This window comes from Gigantopelta aegis, chromosome 3 (assembly GCF_016097555.1).
Source record: "Gigantopelta aegis isolate Gae_Host chromosome 3, Gae_host_genome, whole genome shotgun sequence".
NCBI lineage: Eukaryota > Metazoa > Mollusca > Gastropoda > Neomphalida > Peltospiridae > Gigantopelta > Gigantopelta aegis.
This window is the reverse complement of record NC_054701.1, coordinates 48,682,872-48,697,142: the sequence shown is the minus strand read 5'-3', so window position 1 is coordinate 48,697,142 and position 14,271 is coordinate 48,682,872. Positions and strand designations below refer to the sequence as shown.

Below are 14,271 nucleotides of genomic sequence, written 5' to 3'. Positions count from 1 at the left end.
AATGAAGGAAGGAAATGTTTTATTTAACGATGCACTCAATACATTTTATTTATGGCTATATGGCATTGGACATACGGTTAAGGACCACACAGATACTGAGAGGAAACCCGCTGTCGCCACTTCATGGGCTACTCTTTTTCAATTAGCAGCAAGGGATATTTTATATGCACTATCCCACAGACAGGATAGTATATATATATAGAACAAATGAATGTTTACCCCAACTATAAATTTTAATTATATTAAGAAATAAAATGAGTTAAAAATATCTTGCAACACATAATATGACTGCCATTGTATATATTCCATAATATGAAATAACCCACTGTTGCCACGTTTACTCTTTTTCTTTTTTCAATAGCAGCAATTTGTCTTTTATAAAATGAATGCCAAAACCCTTAACATTTTGAAAGTTGTACCTTTGCAATAGGCAAAGTCTAAAGGACATTTGAACAAGGGCATGACTGTTCCCATCAATCGTATGTCATCCTTTGAAGCACAATTTGGAATAAAAAACCCAAACCCCCTTGGGATGATTCACTCGCTGAAAAAGAATGACATTGTAAGTACTCACTTTTGTCTACTAGTTACAAGTAAATGGTCCGGTAAAAACCTGTGAAATGTAGATGTGAAATCTACCATGATTCTCTTTATGTACCACAGCTATATATAATAGAAACTGTCTTTGTTATGATTTGAATCCGTAATATCCTGTACTGTGGATGTAAGCAACTATCTCAAATACCATTATTTGCTTAATTCGATTTTAACAATTAATGCATTTAGTAGCTCTTTGACATTTAAACCTCAACTGAAATGCTATATGAAGAACGCTGACAAATGATACCTATGCCATGAAGACATGGTGTTTGTTTTGCCTAAAGATTATCAATACTGAATTTTGACTCTACTCCAGCACAAGTCATGACTTTGTCGATTGGAAATGGATTCTCTTATCACAACCATGACTCTTCAACGTTTTGATCCATCATTGTAGTCAGCACCTTATTTCCACATAACCATAAATAATTGTGTTGAAGGGAAGTTGAACTAAAATCACTAACCTCATAATTAAAAAATACAATAAAGAAAGCATTATACCTCTTTTAGCCTCAAAGTTTTAGCTGGAATTGTTGACCAAATGAACCCAAATCGGTTGAATCAACAAGCGTTCAACACTTATGTAAATAAGAAAAAGGAGAAAGTGGTGATGGAATGTGTTATGTTAACATTCAGGCACCATACCACCATTACTATGTGCAGCAACTTAGTATAATCTGGTTTACGAAATAAGCCTTCATTTACATTCCATAATTACTGAATTGCGCCAAATGATATGTACTGCTTCCCAATCTCCTATATTTATGACTCTTGCCAGACATCTACAGCAGGAACTATTGATGTAACTTTGGATATATATACCCGATAACCCATCACTCACAACCTCCCATAAAATAGTAATGAAAATTAATGAAACACTCTACTAATCTCTAAAAAAAAAAAAAAATTCTGAACAGCCATACAATAATTTTTACAAGCAATGTATAAAAAATCTTCAATACAAAAGTCATCATCAGTACAAGAGCACATATATAATTAATATGAACAAAATTCTCGTATTTTTTCCTTTTTACATTCATAAAGGCACTTGTAACACCCCTCTTTCATTTCATCACTGATGAAAGCATTCATATCAATGTCCCAGAGTTACATTATATAGCACCAAAACGACACGCTATCACTATATATTATATGGTAAGTGACAAAAGAAAGAAAGAAATGTTTTATTTAATGATGCACTCAACACATTTTCATTTACGGTTATATGGCGTCAGACATATGGTTAAGGACCACACAGATTTTGAGAGGAAACCCGCTGTCGCCACTACATGGGCTACTCTTTCCGATTAGCAGCAAGGGATCTTTTATTTGCACTTCCCACAGGCAGGATAGCACAAACCATGGCCTTTGTTGAACCAGTTATGGATCACTGGTCGATGCAAGTGGTTTACACCTACCCATTGAGCCTTGCGGAGCACTCACTCAGGGTTTGGAGTCAGTATCTGGATTAAAAATCCCATGCCTCGACTGGGATCCGAACCCAGTACCTACCAACCTGTAGACCGATGGCCTAACCACGACGTCACTGAGGCCGGTAAATGACAAAAGAAATGCGACATAATATATAATAAATTAAATTTCTGTGAAATTAAACGTCTGGTCTACTATAAAGGTTTTTGGTGCACTGTGATGAACATCCATAGATATATAGCTATAAACCAATTTTCACTGACCTAGGACATGTAGTTTGTGAGTCAAATAAAAGTTTGTTTTCTTTTATACGACACCACTAAGGCCCTTTGATATATTAATCATCGGCTATTGAATGTTAAACAATTCTGACATACAGTCTTAGAGAGTTAACCTGCTACATTCCTCCATTAGTAGCAAGGCATCTTTTATATGCTCCATCCCACAGACAGGACAGCACATACCATGGCCTTTGATATACCAGTCTTGGTGCACTGGCTGGAATGAGAAATAGCACAATGGGCCCACTGATCAGGACTGATCCTATACCGACGGTGCATCAACTAAGCACTTTACCACTGGGCTATTTCCTGCCCATGTAGTTTGTGAGAAACGGATTAAGTGCTTAACCTTAATGTAAGACTTTAAAGAAAATTTTTACACTGCTGCCTCTGTCAGAAAAGTAATACCTGTATCTCACCGTTTTACTTTGTAAAGGAGAGACCATAAAATGTCTGGTAATGTGAAACAGAAACAGAAATTTTGCAATTTAAAGTTAATACACATATAATATAATAGACATTCTGCTGTTTCAATTATTATCATATATCATAGCTTCCAGGGAATGTGTACTTTGTATTTGTATTTACTTGTATTTCTTTTGTCACTTACTATATACCAGATTTCAAACCTACCTATCAAACCAAGCATACTAAATATTGTTAGTTTGCAAGCAAACAATTCAAATCAACTTTCAAAGAAGAACAAGTATGTTAGTCAGCAAAATATACCAAACTGAATGTAAAAAATCCAAAACAATTATGCAATGCTATTTAATCTATAAACATATTACCACATGTGAAACTACATTTACATAACCAGTATATCTCGCATGAAAGCGTGCACCTGAGATTAAAATAAGCAAAGATATTATCTTGTGATAACAGCACATACTATTACTAAATCAAAATCAGGGATTTCAAAATCTGATATCTTTACTCATTTAAAATAATTTTAATAATTAAACACAACATGTTTGTCTTAAAGACAAAACTCATTTTGCAAAATATAAATTTCGGCTAATAAAAAGATGCATAAATTTCTTTTCACTAATTTTTCTAAAAGAATATAACATATTTCTGAAACTGGCTTAAAACAAACTTGTCAGATAATCTTTCTGTCTAAACTGGCCTTTCAGAGAATTTTGTAAAACCAGAACTAAATGGGTTTTATCTTTTATCACAAAACAATAAGTTGCATCCTTATCCTGATCGGCAGCTGTACTATCCATCATTCACAGTTAATAAGAAAGTCAAATCGTTCTTATAAAACTATATTAAGTAGCCAACTGTCTTACAACACTGTTCCTTTAAAACTCAACTTAGTGGTAACATGTTTGTGTGTTTAAAACTATTTGCAGCCAGGTAAACTATGTAGGCACTTGGCATCTCTAAACCTATTTCCTTTACGGTGGTAAACTACGATCATGTACATACAAATCATTTTGCTTGGCAAACAAATATTTAAAAGCTATTTATACACATTATCAACAAAAATGCACAGCAAACTTCATCTCTGATCATGCCATTTTAAAGTCGTTTGTTATGAACATAATTATGGTCTATTTACATCTGTGATGGAAGCCAATTTAAAAACAAAATAAACATTTACGACAATGATTGGATGACAGAGCTTTATAATGCCGAGTAACAATTCAGTGAACTACAAGTTAAAAGTAGAAACAAGTATTAAAATAACTTAAATATTTATTTTTTTAGTTATTAGTCTCTTTCTAATGTGCATCCAGTCTAAATGAACAGTGAACACAATCATGAACTGTATTAAAACCAGATGGAATTTTGACTAGACAATTTGAAGTGGCCAGCTGGAATAATCTAAAACTTATGCCAAATGTAACTTTAAAAGGAAACATACAACTTCATTTCCAAAACCTAAGTGTCATATTGAACAAGCAATTTCAGCTTAAAGTCACTAATGGATTTTGAGCTTCTACAAACACATATATATACTGAAATTAATTTAAGCAAGACGTTGTAAGTAACGTGAAATTAATGGTAAAAATCTGTAAGAGAACATATTTTAAATGGCTTAGTAACAAGGGTTAATGCCCTGTAATGGAACCCAAATCAGAAAATTTCAAACAGCTGAAGGAAAAAGCTGTTACTCTACATTCAAAGATGTGAAGGAACCAGGGGCTTGTAACTCGAAGCAGTCGGAAGGGCTTGCTAAGCTTACGGTAGTCAGAAAGCAATACTAAAAAGTTAGGTGTGTAACTTGAACCAGTTGTAATTTTACTCCTCACTTAGGACAGGCATAAATTTCCGGATTTACGACAAAATTTTGTTCTACCCCAGACCAGTTGTAGCATGGACGTAACATTAGTTTGTGCGATTAAAAAGGCGAAGGGTGGAATGATTCTAACCCTAACGAGGTGAAATAATAGGATTTAAGGGGCACATTCAGAAAAAGCTGTTGTAGCACATGCCTGTCATGGGTGCAGGTGTTGGCTCTCGCCGGCTCCTCCGTCCTGAACAGTAAAGGGGTTAGGAAGGGACAGGGGATCGCCGCACTGGCATGTGCAAGTGAGCACAAGCAGCCTGACCGGGATCGAAAGCGGGCGAGGGTGGTGGATTTGGTGCTGTTGAAGTTGAAAATTTCCCGTGGAATTATAGTGAACTTGGAACTGTTGCGTAATCTCATGAAGATAACTTGGGACCCATAATTTAGAACAGTTCACCAAAATTGAGATGGAGCTACATGTAGTTAGTTTGTTTTGACTTATTTAGTCGAATGCTAGCTTGTTGTTGTAACCTTGCCTTCATGAAGGTTTTTGACTTGTTTAGTCGAATGCTAGCTTGTTGCTGTAACCTTGCCTTCATGAAGGTTTTTGACTTGTTTAGTCGAATGCTAGCTTGTTGCTGTAACCTTGCCTTCATGAAGGTTTTTGACTTTAGTCGAATGCTAGCTTGTTGCTGTAACCTTGCCTTCATGAAGGTTTTTGACTTGTTTAGTCGAATGCTAGCTTGTTGTTGTAACCTTGCCTTCATGAAGGTTTTTGACTTTAGTCGAATGCTAGCTTGTTGTTGTAACCTTGCCTTCATGAAGGTTTTTGACTTGTCTAGTCGAATGCTAGCTTGTTGCTGTAACCTTGCCTTCATGAAGGTTTTTGACTTGTCTAGTCGAATGCTAGCTTGTTGCTGTAACCTTGCCTTCATGAAGGTTTTTGACTTGTCTAGTCGAATGCTAGCTTGTTGCTGTAACCTTGCCTTCATGAAGGTTTTTGACTTTAGTCGAATGCTAGCTTGTTGCTGTAACCTTGCCTTCATGAAGGTTTTTGACTTGTCTAGTCGAATGCTAGCTTGTTGCTGTAACCTTGCCTTCATGAAGGTTTTTGACTTATTTAGTCGAATGCTAGCTTGTTGCTGTAACCTTGCCTTCATGAAGGTTTTTGACTTTAGTCGAATGCTAGCTTGTTGTTGTAACCTTGCCTTCATGAAGGTTTTTGACTTGTCTAGTCGAATGCTAGCTTGTTGCTGTAACCTTGCCTTCATGAAGGTTTTTGACTTTAGTCGAATGCTAGCTTGTTGCTGTAACCTTGCCTTCATGAAGGTTTTTGACTTGTCTAGTCGAATGCTAGCTTGTTGCTGTAACCTTGCCTTCATGAAGGTTTTTGACTTTAGTCGAATGCTAGCTTGTTGCTGTAACCTTGCCTTCATGAAAGTTTTTGTGGTTTTACTCCCATAGATGTTCTCTTTTAGTTCTTAGGACTCGGCCTGCTAACCATAATGTTAACTAGATCATTATATTAAATAGGCTAAGTATTACTGAATTGTGTGCGATGTTAGAAGATGATCTTTGAAAACAAATGCACTGATCGCAACTGCTGTATGCTTCTGCATCCGTCATTAAGTTATATGTTAATTATGCGAGTTGTAATTTATTTAACGGCACCTCTGCACATTTGATAAACTACTACTATTTGATGTCTAAAGTGGTTATTTCAACACTTCGGAGAGCGAGAGGGGGAGGAAGAGTGAGGGCAACCTGCTGGGCCGCTGCTGCTGCCACAGATTACTCCTTTCAAAAGTAAGAACACGATTTTTATATGCACTTTCCCATAGATAGGACAGTATATACTACAATCTTTGAAAGATCGGTTGTGGGGCACTGATTGGAAAGAAAACGACTGAAGTACACCAAGGGCGACTGATTCTGCGTCGATCCATTGGAACTCAAGCGAGCACTCTACCACTGAACTACATCCACCCTCCTGTTGTCAGTACGTGTTTTAAGCATTTTATATGGATCTCATTGGTGAAAACAAGGGAATCCCCATGTCATAAGTGTATAAGTAGTTCATAAGTTACAGTCATGTTCCTCTAGATTTACACCAAATATAAGTGTGTTTCGGGTTATACTACTAAACTTTTTCTACGACTGTCGAAGTGCTGTCGTGGCAAACACGTCACACCAAAATATTTATGACTGCTTCAGGTTACAAGCCCAGAACTCTGCCACTACTGACAGTTTAACACTTTAATCCAACTATAACTATTTTTTGTTAAATCTATTTTCACATACAAGTCTTTTAACACACAATAGTTTTGTTTTTAATTATAATAAATGTTTAAGCATTCATGGATGCTTAAAAGCAAAGGCCACAGCAAAAATTATAAACTTCCAGCTCCTATATTTAAAGACTACAGATTTTTTAAGCCATCTTAGTGTTAGGACATCGTAAACTATGACATTACTACGACACTTGCTATAGCCTACAACAGTTTTACAATATCACAGCACTAAGATAGCTTTAAAAATATGGGCCCTCTATTGTATAGAACAGTGCAAACCATCTGACAAACTGCACTAAAAATGAATTCTATATTGTATAGAACAGTACAAACCATCCGACAAATGCACTAAAAATGAATTCTGTATTGTATAGAACAGTGCAAACCATCTGACAAATGCACTGAAAATGAATTTATTAACAAAATGTGATGCCAACTGTACAACAGAAGCCTTAAACAACACTGAAATTCAAAACTGGAATACTGTAATATAGCTTAAAAACAAAAAAACCCATCTGAAATGCAAGCTTTGTACATGTCTATACATTCATTGGCAGTTACATAACACCTATTTTGTAAATCAAACTCAAGCATTTTGGCTAATAACAGACTATAGCTTGAATATTTCTAAAATATAAATTAAAGACACTATATACACAGCTTCTATATATAAAAATCATTTTGGCTTCTAGCATTTACAATTATATTTTCAGGAATTTCCCATCCCTTTCCTCCAAAAACCCCAACAACAAACAAAACAACCAAAAAAGAAATTAGTAACTTCTTGAAAACCCAAGAGTCTGGAAGTAAAAAAAGTTAAATTTCTGACAACTTTTGGCAATTCACCTTATTGCTTAATTGAGACAGCCTGCTTCATTGCACTTCTTTCTATGACATTTTTCTCAACATTAACTCTAACATACGTAACAGCTGACATCACAACACTTGTTTTACACTTCAACTAGAAACAAGTAACATGAACTATTTTCAATATTTTCCTTCCGTCACCGGCAGGCCCAAAGTGCCGTACTTTCAATCTGAAGTATGACACTATGAACCAATACTACTAGAACTGGCCTTCCATAGCACTTGTAGAATATAATATCACAGTTTATCATTTTTCTCAAAAAATAGTTTCACTTCTCATAGCTCCTGCTTGGAGCCAACACTTAGGGGAAAAAAAAGAAGAAGTTTTTAATTTATGTATCATGATCTGCGATGGCGAATTTTTGAGTTTTTAGTGACAGCTTCAGTGGCTTGCTCCTTAACTTTTGCTGGCTCTGTCAAGATACTGGTAGTTGTACTGAGGTGACGCAAGGCATTAAGAACCACTAAAAGAGAATACAAATGCAGATAAGACAATGAAGTGAAAGTTGTTATCGAAAACAAACATTAAAAATAAAAAATAATAGTGAAAATAATAACCTTTTTTTTTTCTTCAAAATCTTAGGTAACCGGATATCAGACAATTTTTTTTAACCTAGATAACAACTTATTATATTTGTGTAACAAGTGAGTTATCTAATCCTAGCACATATGTAGTCTGTACAATACAACAGAAAACCCCCCACAATGTAGTCAATAAAACAAATGAACATACTTTTTAATCGACTAAATAATTTAACCAGTATAAAATTCACGATAAAACTTTAGTCAAACCATCAAATCATAACTTAAGCAACATGACAATTAAATACAAATTTAACCTACAAGAAAGTTGAAGACAACTAATGATGAGAGAACACAACGTAATTGGTTTAAGTCTGACTAGAGAACACAACTTACTTGGTCTAAGAGCGACTAGAGAACAGCTCTGGTCAAGCCAAGCGAGGACAGTACGACACAGTTCATCAGTACTGGACGTCGACACTGAGTTGTTGTACGAATCAAACAATGATCCAATGAGAACAGAAAACTGGGTACAGTTGAGGAATAAGTCTATATCATCAAGCAAACTCTAACTGAATACTTATTTTAATAACTTTTTTCTCTCCATGTATACTGGACTCGAACGTAACTGCAGCAACGACAGCAATTGCTGTATGTCAGAGGCTGTACAAATGGCAGTTGTTTGTCTCTGGGTAAATATTATTGCCATTTAATTGAAGGGAATTGTTTTGGTTTTAATTTTGTGTTTATTAGTTACAAAAGTTACTGGTTTAAAATGCTGCAGCAAAGCTCAAAATTGTCTTCGGCAAAAAGCTCTCAAAATTGTATGTTAAGTTAAAGTTTGTTTTATGACACAACTAGAGCACATTGATTTATTCATCATCGGCTATTAGACAAAATTGTAGGTAACAAAATTAGTTCAAGCTATGGTATACTCTTTACGATCAAACTGGTCAAGTATAATTGTCTTAACATCAGTAAGATTGTTTTTTAGAGCAATAGTGGGAAGGGTTAATGGAATTTTAGATCTAGTTTGATAAATCTTAAAAGCATCTCATGACATTAGTGTAATATATACTGATGGAAAGAAACAAAAGAACATACATAGTAATAGCAAATACTGACTGCAACCTCATCCACAGTATCAGGAATCAGGAAGTTAATCGTGTTACTGGCAATCAATGCCACAGTACTGACATTCGATCCTGCATTGGATCCTATTTTATAGTCACAACTAATCTACCAGTGAATTAAATTTGGTTTCATTAGTATACAAACCTTTTGCCCGTAAAATTGCTGTTTACCTCCCTTAACCATTCCCACTGCTCCTGGGATCCATGAAGGTGACCAACAATGCTTGAAGGTCAAGTCAGGTCATAGGTTTTAATGTGCACATTCTGAACAAGCTGTCGTAGCATACACCTGTCATAGGCACAGGTGTTGACTTTTGTCGGCTCCTCTTTCTAGGACAGGAAAAGGTTTGAGGTGGGTGGAAGAGAGGAACGCCAGTGCCGACATGTGCAAGGAGAGCACAAGCAGCCCGACCAGGATCGGTAGCGAGTGAGGGTTAGTTTTGGTGCTATTGAATTTGCAAATGTCCTGTAGGATTAAAGCCAAATAGAAAATGTTGAGTAATTTCTCGAAGGTAATTTTGGCGCATAATTCATAATGGTTCATCAAAACTGAAAATGGAGCTAACTGGTTGATTTGAGTTTGTGCTTGTCTGCAGGTATTTTGTACTTGTAATGATGTAAAAATTCTGAAGAAAGATAAAAGGATACAATCCAGAATTTCCAATTCTGCAGAGTTCTCTTCCTCACATATTCCTCAAACATTTCCTTCATGTGGTCCACTCTTTGTCGTGTCATGGGTACACCCGTGTCAGGCAGCTGTGACTGGACGACACTGAAACACATACCATAATATTAATGTGTTCCCACATAACACGATCACTGGTGCAAACGGACAGAACAAAATACTGATCCCAACAGTAGAGAAGCATACAACAAAGCACACTGTAAAAATATCATCACAACAATACACCAATGCATGAACTAGTCACTGGACATGACAAAAAAAAATTGTGGTCACTGGAAATGACTTCAGCTGTGTTGTCACTGAACATAAGTAACATTTTCTGTTATCACTGAACATGAATAACATTTTCTGTTATCACTGAATATGACACTGTGTTGTTGCTGGACTAACAATCTGTGCTGTCAATGGACATGACTAACATTGTGAGTTGTCAAAGAACATGACTGACATTGTGTTGTCACTGAATATGACTAACGTTGTGTGTTGTCACTGAACATGACTGACATTGTGTGTTGTCACTGAACATGACTGACATTGTGTGTGGTCACTGGACATGACTGACATTGTGTTGTCACTGGATATGACTAACATTGTGTGTTGTCACTGAACATGACTAACATTGTGTGTGGTCACTGGACATGACTGACATTGTCAGTAATAGAAATAAGCAGAAATCTACTTGTCCGCCAACATTTTCACTTGTCCAAATAAATGGTTTATTTTATTCAAGTACAAGGATGATGTTTTTGATTTCTTAAAATGAAACTGCATGAAAATATTTTCACTTGTCCACAGGACAAGCACCAAGGTGCATTTTGTTTATCCGAATAGATTTTCACTTGTCAGGACAAACAGACAAGTGCATATTTCGAACGCTGACATTGTGTATGGTCACTGGACATGACTGACATAGTGTGTTGTTACTGGAATGACTGATATTGTGTGTGGTCATTGGACATGACTGACATAGTGTGTGGTCACTGGACATGACTGACATAGTGTGTGGTCACTGGACATGACTGACATAGTGTGTGGTCACTGGACATGACTGACATAGTGTGTGGTCACTGGACATGACTGACATTGTGTGTGGTCACTGGACATGACTGACATAGTGTGTGGTCACTGGACATGACTGACATAGTGTGTGGTCACTGGACATGACTGACATTGTATATGGTCACTGGACATGACTGACATAGTGTGTGGTCACTGAACATGACTGACATAGTGTGTGGTCACTGGACATGACTGACATAGTGTGTGGTCACTGGACATGACTGACATAGTGTGTGGTCACTGGACATGACTGACATTGTGTATGGTCACTGGACATGACTGACATAGTGTGTTGTTACTGGAATGACTGATATTGTGTGTGGTCATTGGACATGACTGACATAGTGTGTGGTCACTGGACATGACTGACATTGTGTGTGGTCACTGGACATGACTGACATAGTGTATGGTCACTGGACATGACTGACATAGTGTGTGGTCACTGGACATGACTGACATTGTGTGTGGTCACTGGACATGACTGACATAGTGTGTGGTCAATGGACATGACTGACATAGTGTGTGGTCACTGGACATGACTGACATAGTGTGTGGTCACTGGACATGACTGACATTGTATATGGTCACTGGACATGACTGACATAGTGTGTGGTCACTGGACATGACTGACATAGTGTGTGGTCACTGGACATGACTGACATAGTGTGTGGTCACTGGACATGACTGACATAGTGTGTGGTCACTGGACATGACTGACATTGTGTATGGTCACTGGACATGACTGACATAGTGTGTTGTTACTGGAATGACTGATATTGTGTGTGGTCATTGGACATGACTGACATAGTGTGTGGTCACTGGACATGACTGACATTGTGTGTGGTCACTGGACATGACTGACATAGTGTATGGTCACTGGACATGACTGACATAGTGTGTGGTCACTGGACATGACTGACATTGTGTGTGGTCACTGGACATGACTGACATAGTGTGTGGTCAATGGACATGACTGACATAGTGTGTGGTCACTGGACATGACTGACATAGTGTGTGGTCACTGGACATGACTGACATTGTATATGGTCACTGGACATGACTGACATAGTGTGTGGTCACTGGACATGACTGACATAGTGTGTGGTCACTGGACATGACTGACATAGTGTGTGGTCACTGGACATGACTGACATAGTGTGTGGTCACTGGACATGACTGACATTGTGTATGGTCACTGGACATAACTGACATAGTGTGTGGTCACTGGATATGACTGACATTATGTGTTGTCATTGGAAATAACTGACACTGTGTGTAACCACTGGACACCGACTGACATTGTGTGTGGTTAGTGGACACAACTAACATTGTGTGTTGTTACGGGAATGACTGCTATTGTGTGTGGTCACTGGACATTACTGACATTGTGTATGGTCACTGGACATGACGAACATTCTGTGTTGTCACTGGACATGACTGACAAAGTGTGTGGTCACTGGACACGACTACCAACATTCTGTGTTGTCACTGGAGATGACTAATAATATTAATATTCTGTGTTGTTACATATGACTAATGTGTTACAACATTGTTCCATTTTAACTTGAAGAGCATAAAACAAACAGTTTTTGAAAACAGTGATATCTAAAATGTTTGATATCACAAAATCAAAATAACATTTTACAAAAAAATGGACAATAAAACAAGAACAAAAGTACCGGTCTAATTATGTGAAATTTTTGCAATGGGATGGATGAACAGTTTGTTTTGGACCAACCACCATCCCAAGTTGTTCCTACATGTGGTTTGATGGTCATGTATGCATTTGTATGCAAAATATGATTTAGACAAGGATTTACTGTTATGTGCTGTAGACCGTGAAAAGTAGGTCACAGTGACCTAGTAATAGTATGTGACACACCGCCATCCCAAGTTGTTCTTACATGTGAAATTTGATGGTCCCGTATGCAAGATATGGTCCGGACAAGGATTTACTGTTATGTGCAGTAAACTGTGAAAAGTAGGTCACAATGACCTAGTAATAGAACGCGACACACCACTATCCCAAGTTGTTCCTACATGTGAGGTTTGATGGCCCTGTATGCATCTGTATGCAAGATATGGTCTGGACAAGGATTACTGTTATGTGCAGTAGACTAAAAAGTAGGTCACAGTGACCTAGTAATAGTATGCAACAAACAGCCATCCCAAGTTGTTGCTACATGTGGGGTTTGATGGTCCTGTATGCAAGATATGGTCCAGACAAGGATTTACTGTTATGTGCAGTAGACTGTGAAAAGTAGGTCACAGTGACCTAGTAATAGTACGCAAAAAACGGCCATCCCAAGTTGTTCCTACATGTAAGGTTTGATGGTCCTGTATGCAAGATATGGTATGGACGGACGGACAATGCCATACCATAATATGACCCATCATAGATGGGCATATAAAAATCAGTCATGTGAGATCACAACTGAAAGAATATGTATAGTATGTTGAAACCGATTATTAGAACATTTTAAGACAACCCCCCCCCCCCCCCAACAACAACATCAAGTGGTGCAAATTTCTTAGGTGATGGTAAGTGCCACAAAAAGCTCAGCCCCCCCCCAACATTTTTTTTTATACAATCGCAAACAAAAAGAAACAAAAACTTAACACTGAATCACATTACTATGACTAAATTCATACTGGTGATTCACCTTATAGCATTATTGAGAGATTCGGTCTCATGTTTGAGGATGTCTGCTTCTTTCTGCATCTGCATACGTTCAGACCGCAGCTTCTTGCAGTAATCAGCAGCTGTAAGATGTTCGTTCATTTAATGTTACAACAACAGAGCTAACAAAACATTACACGGATGAAAAGAACTTCACTGCACTCACCAATGTCATGGACACAATAAATTGAATTTTTAAAAAAGAAAGAAAAAAGCAAATCATCTAACTCACACTTAACAGGTTCTTACCACCGATTTCTCTGATATTAATTTCTTGGTTTGTCAGTAATCATTTTCAATTATTAATGGTATAGGCAGCAACTTGTCTAGAGCTTTGGTCTAAAAACCTAGGATAGTCATGTCCTCAGTGCTTCCTTTAAGATTATTTTGTCTTCCTGCCAGTGATGTGGTTATGTGTTGTTGTTCTCTTTTTGTAGATTTTATCACAATTACTAAGTGATGGTGAGAATGCTGTTAAATAAT

At 37.1% G+C, this 14,271-nt stretch overlaps 2 protein-coding genes across 2 annotated transcripts in view; both read right to left on the bottom strand.

Moving 5' to 3' along the window:
• Positions 1-2,440: 2,440 nt before the first annotated feature.
• On the bottom strand, positions 2,441-6,656 carry LOC121368160 (calponin homology domain-containing protein DDB_G0272472-like). The gene is made up of 2 exons (XM_041492771.1): positions 5,977-6,656; positions 2,441-5,865 (listed from the first exon to the last, which is right to left on the bottom strand). The coding sequence occupies exons 1-2, from the start codon at positions 5,985-5,987 to the stop codon at positions 5,025-5,027; spliced, it is 852 nt and encodes a 283-aa protein (XP_041348705.1). The 5' UTR covers positions 5,988-6,656; the 3' UTR covers positions 2,441-5,024.
• Positions 6,657-7,239: 583 nt separating this feature from the next.
• The window catches only part of LOC121368159 (carbohydrate-responsive element-binding protein-like), a 33,152-nt gene continuing 26,120 nt past the window's right edge, over positions 7,240-14,271 (bottom strand). The window contains exons 15-18 of the mRNA XM_041492770.1: positions 13,772-13,871; positions 10,013-10,136; positions 8,628-8,757; positions 7,240-8,173 (exon numbers count right to left, since the gene is read on the bottom strand). Coding sequence (XP_041348704.1) covers positions 8,049-8,173; positions 8,628-8,757; positions 10,013-10,136; positions 13,772-13,871 — 479 coding nt within the window. The 3' untranslated portion in view covers positions 7,240-8,048. The remainder of the gene's footprint in view (positions 8,174-8,627; positions 8,758-10,012; positions 10,137-13,771; positions 13,872-14,271) is intronic.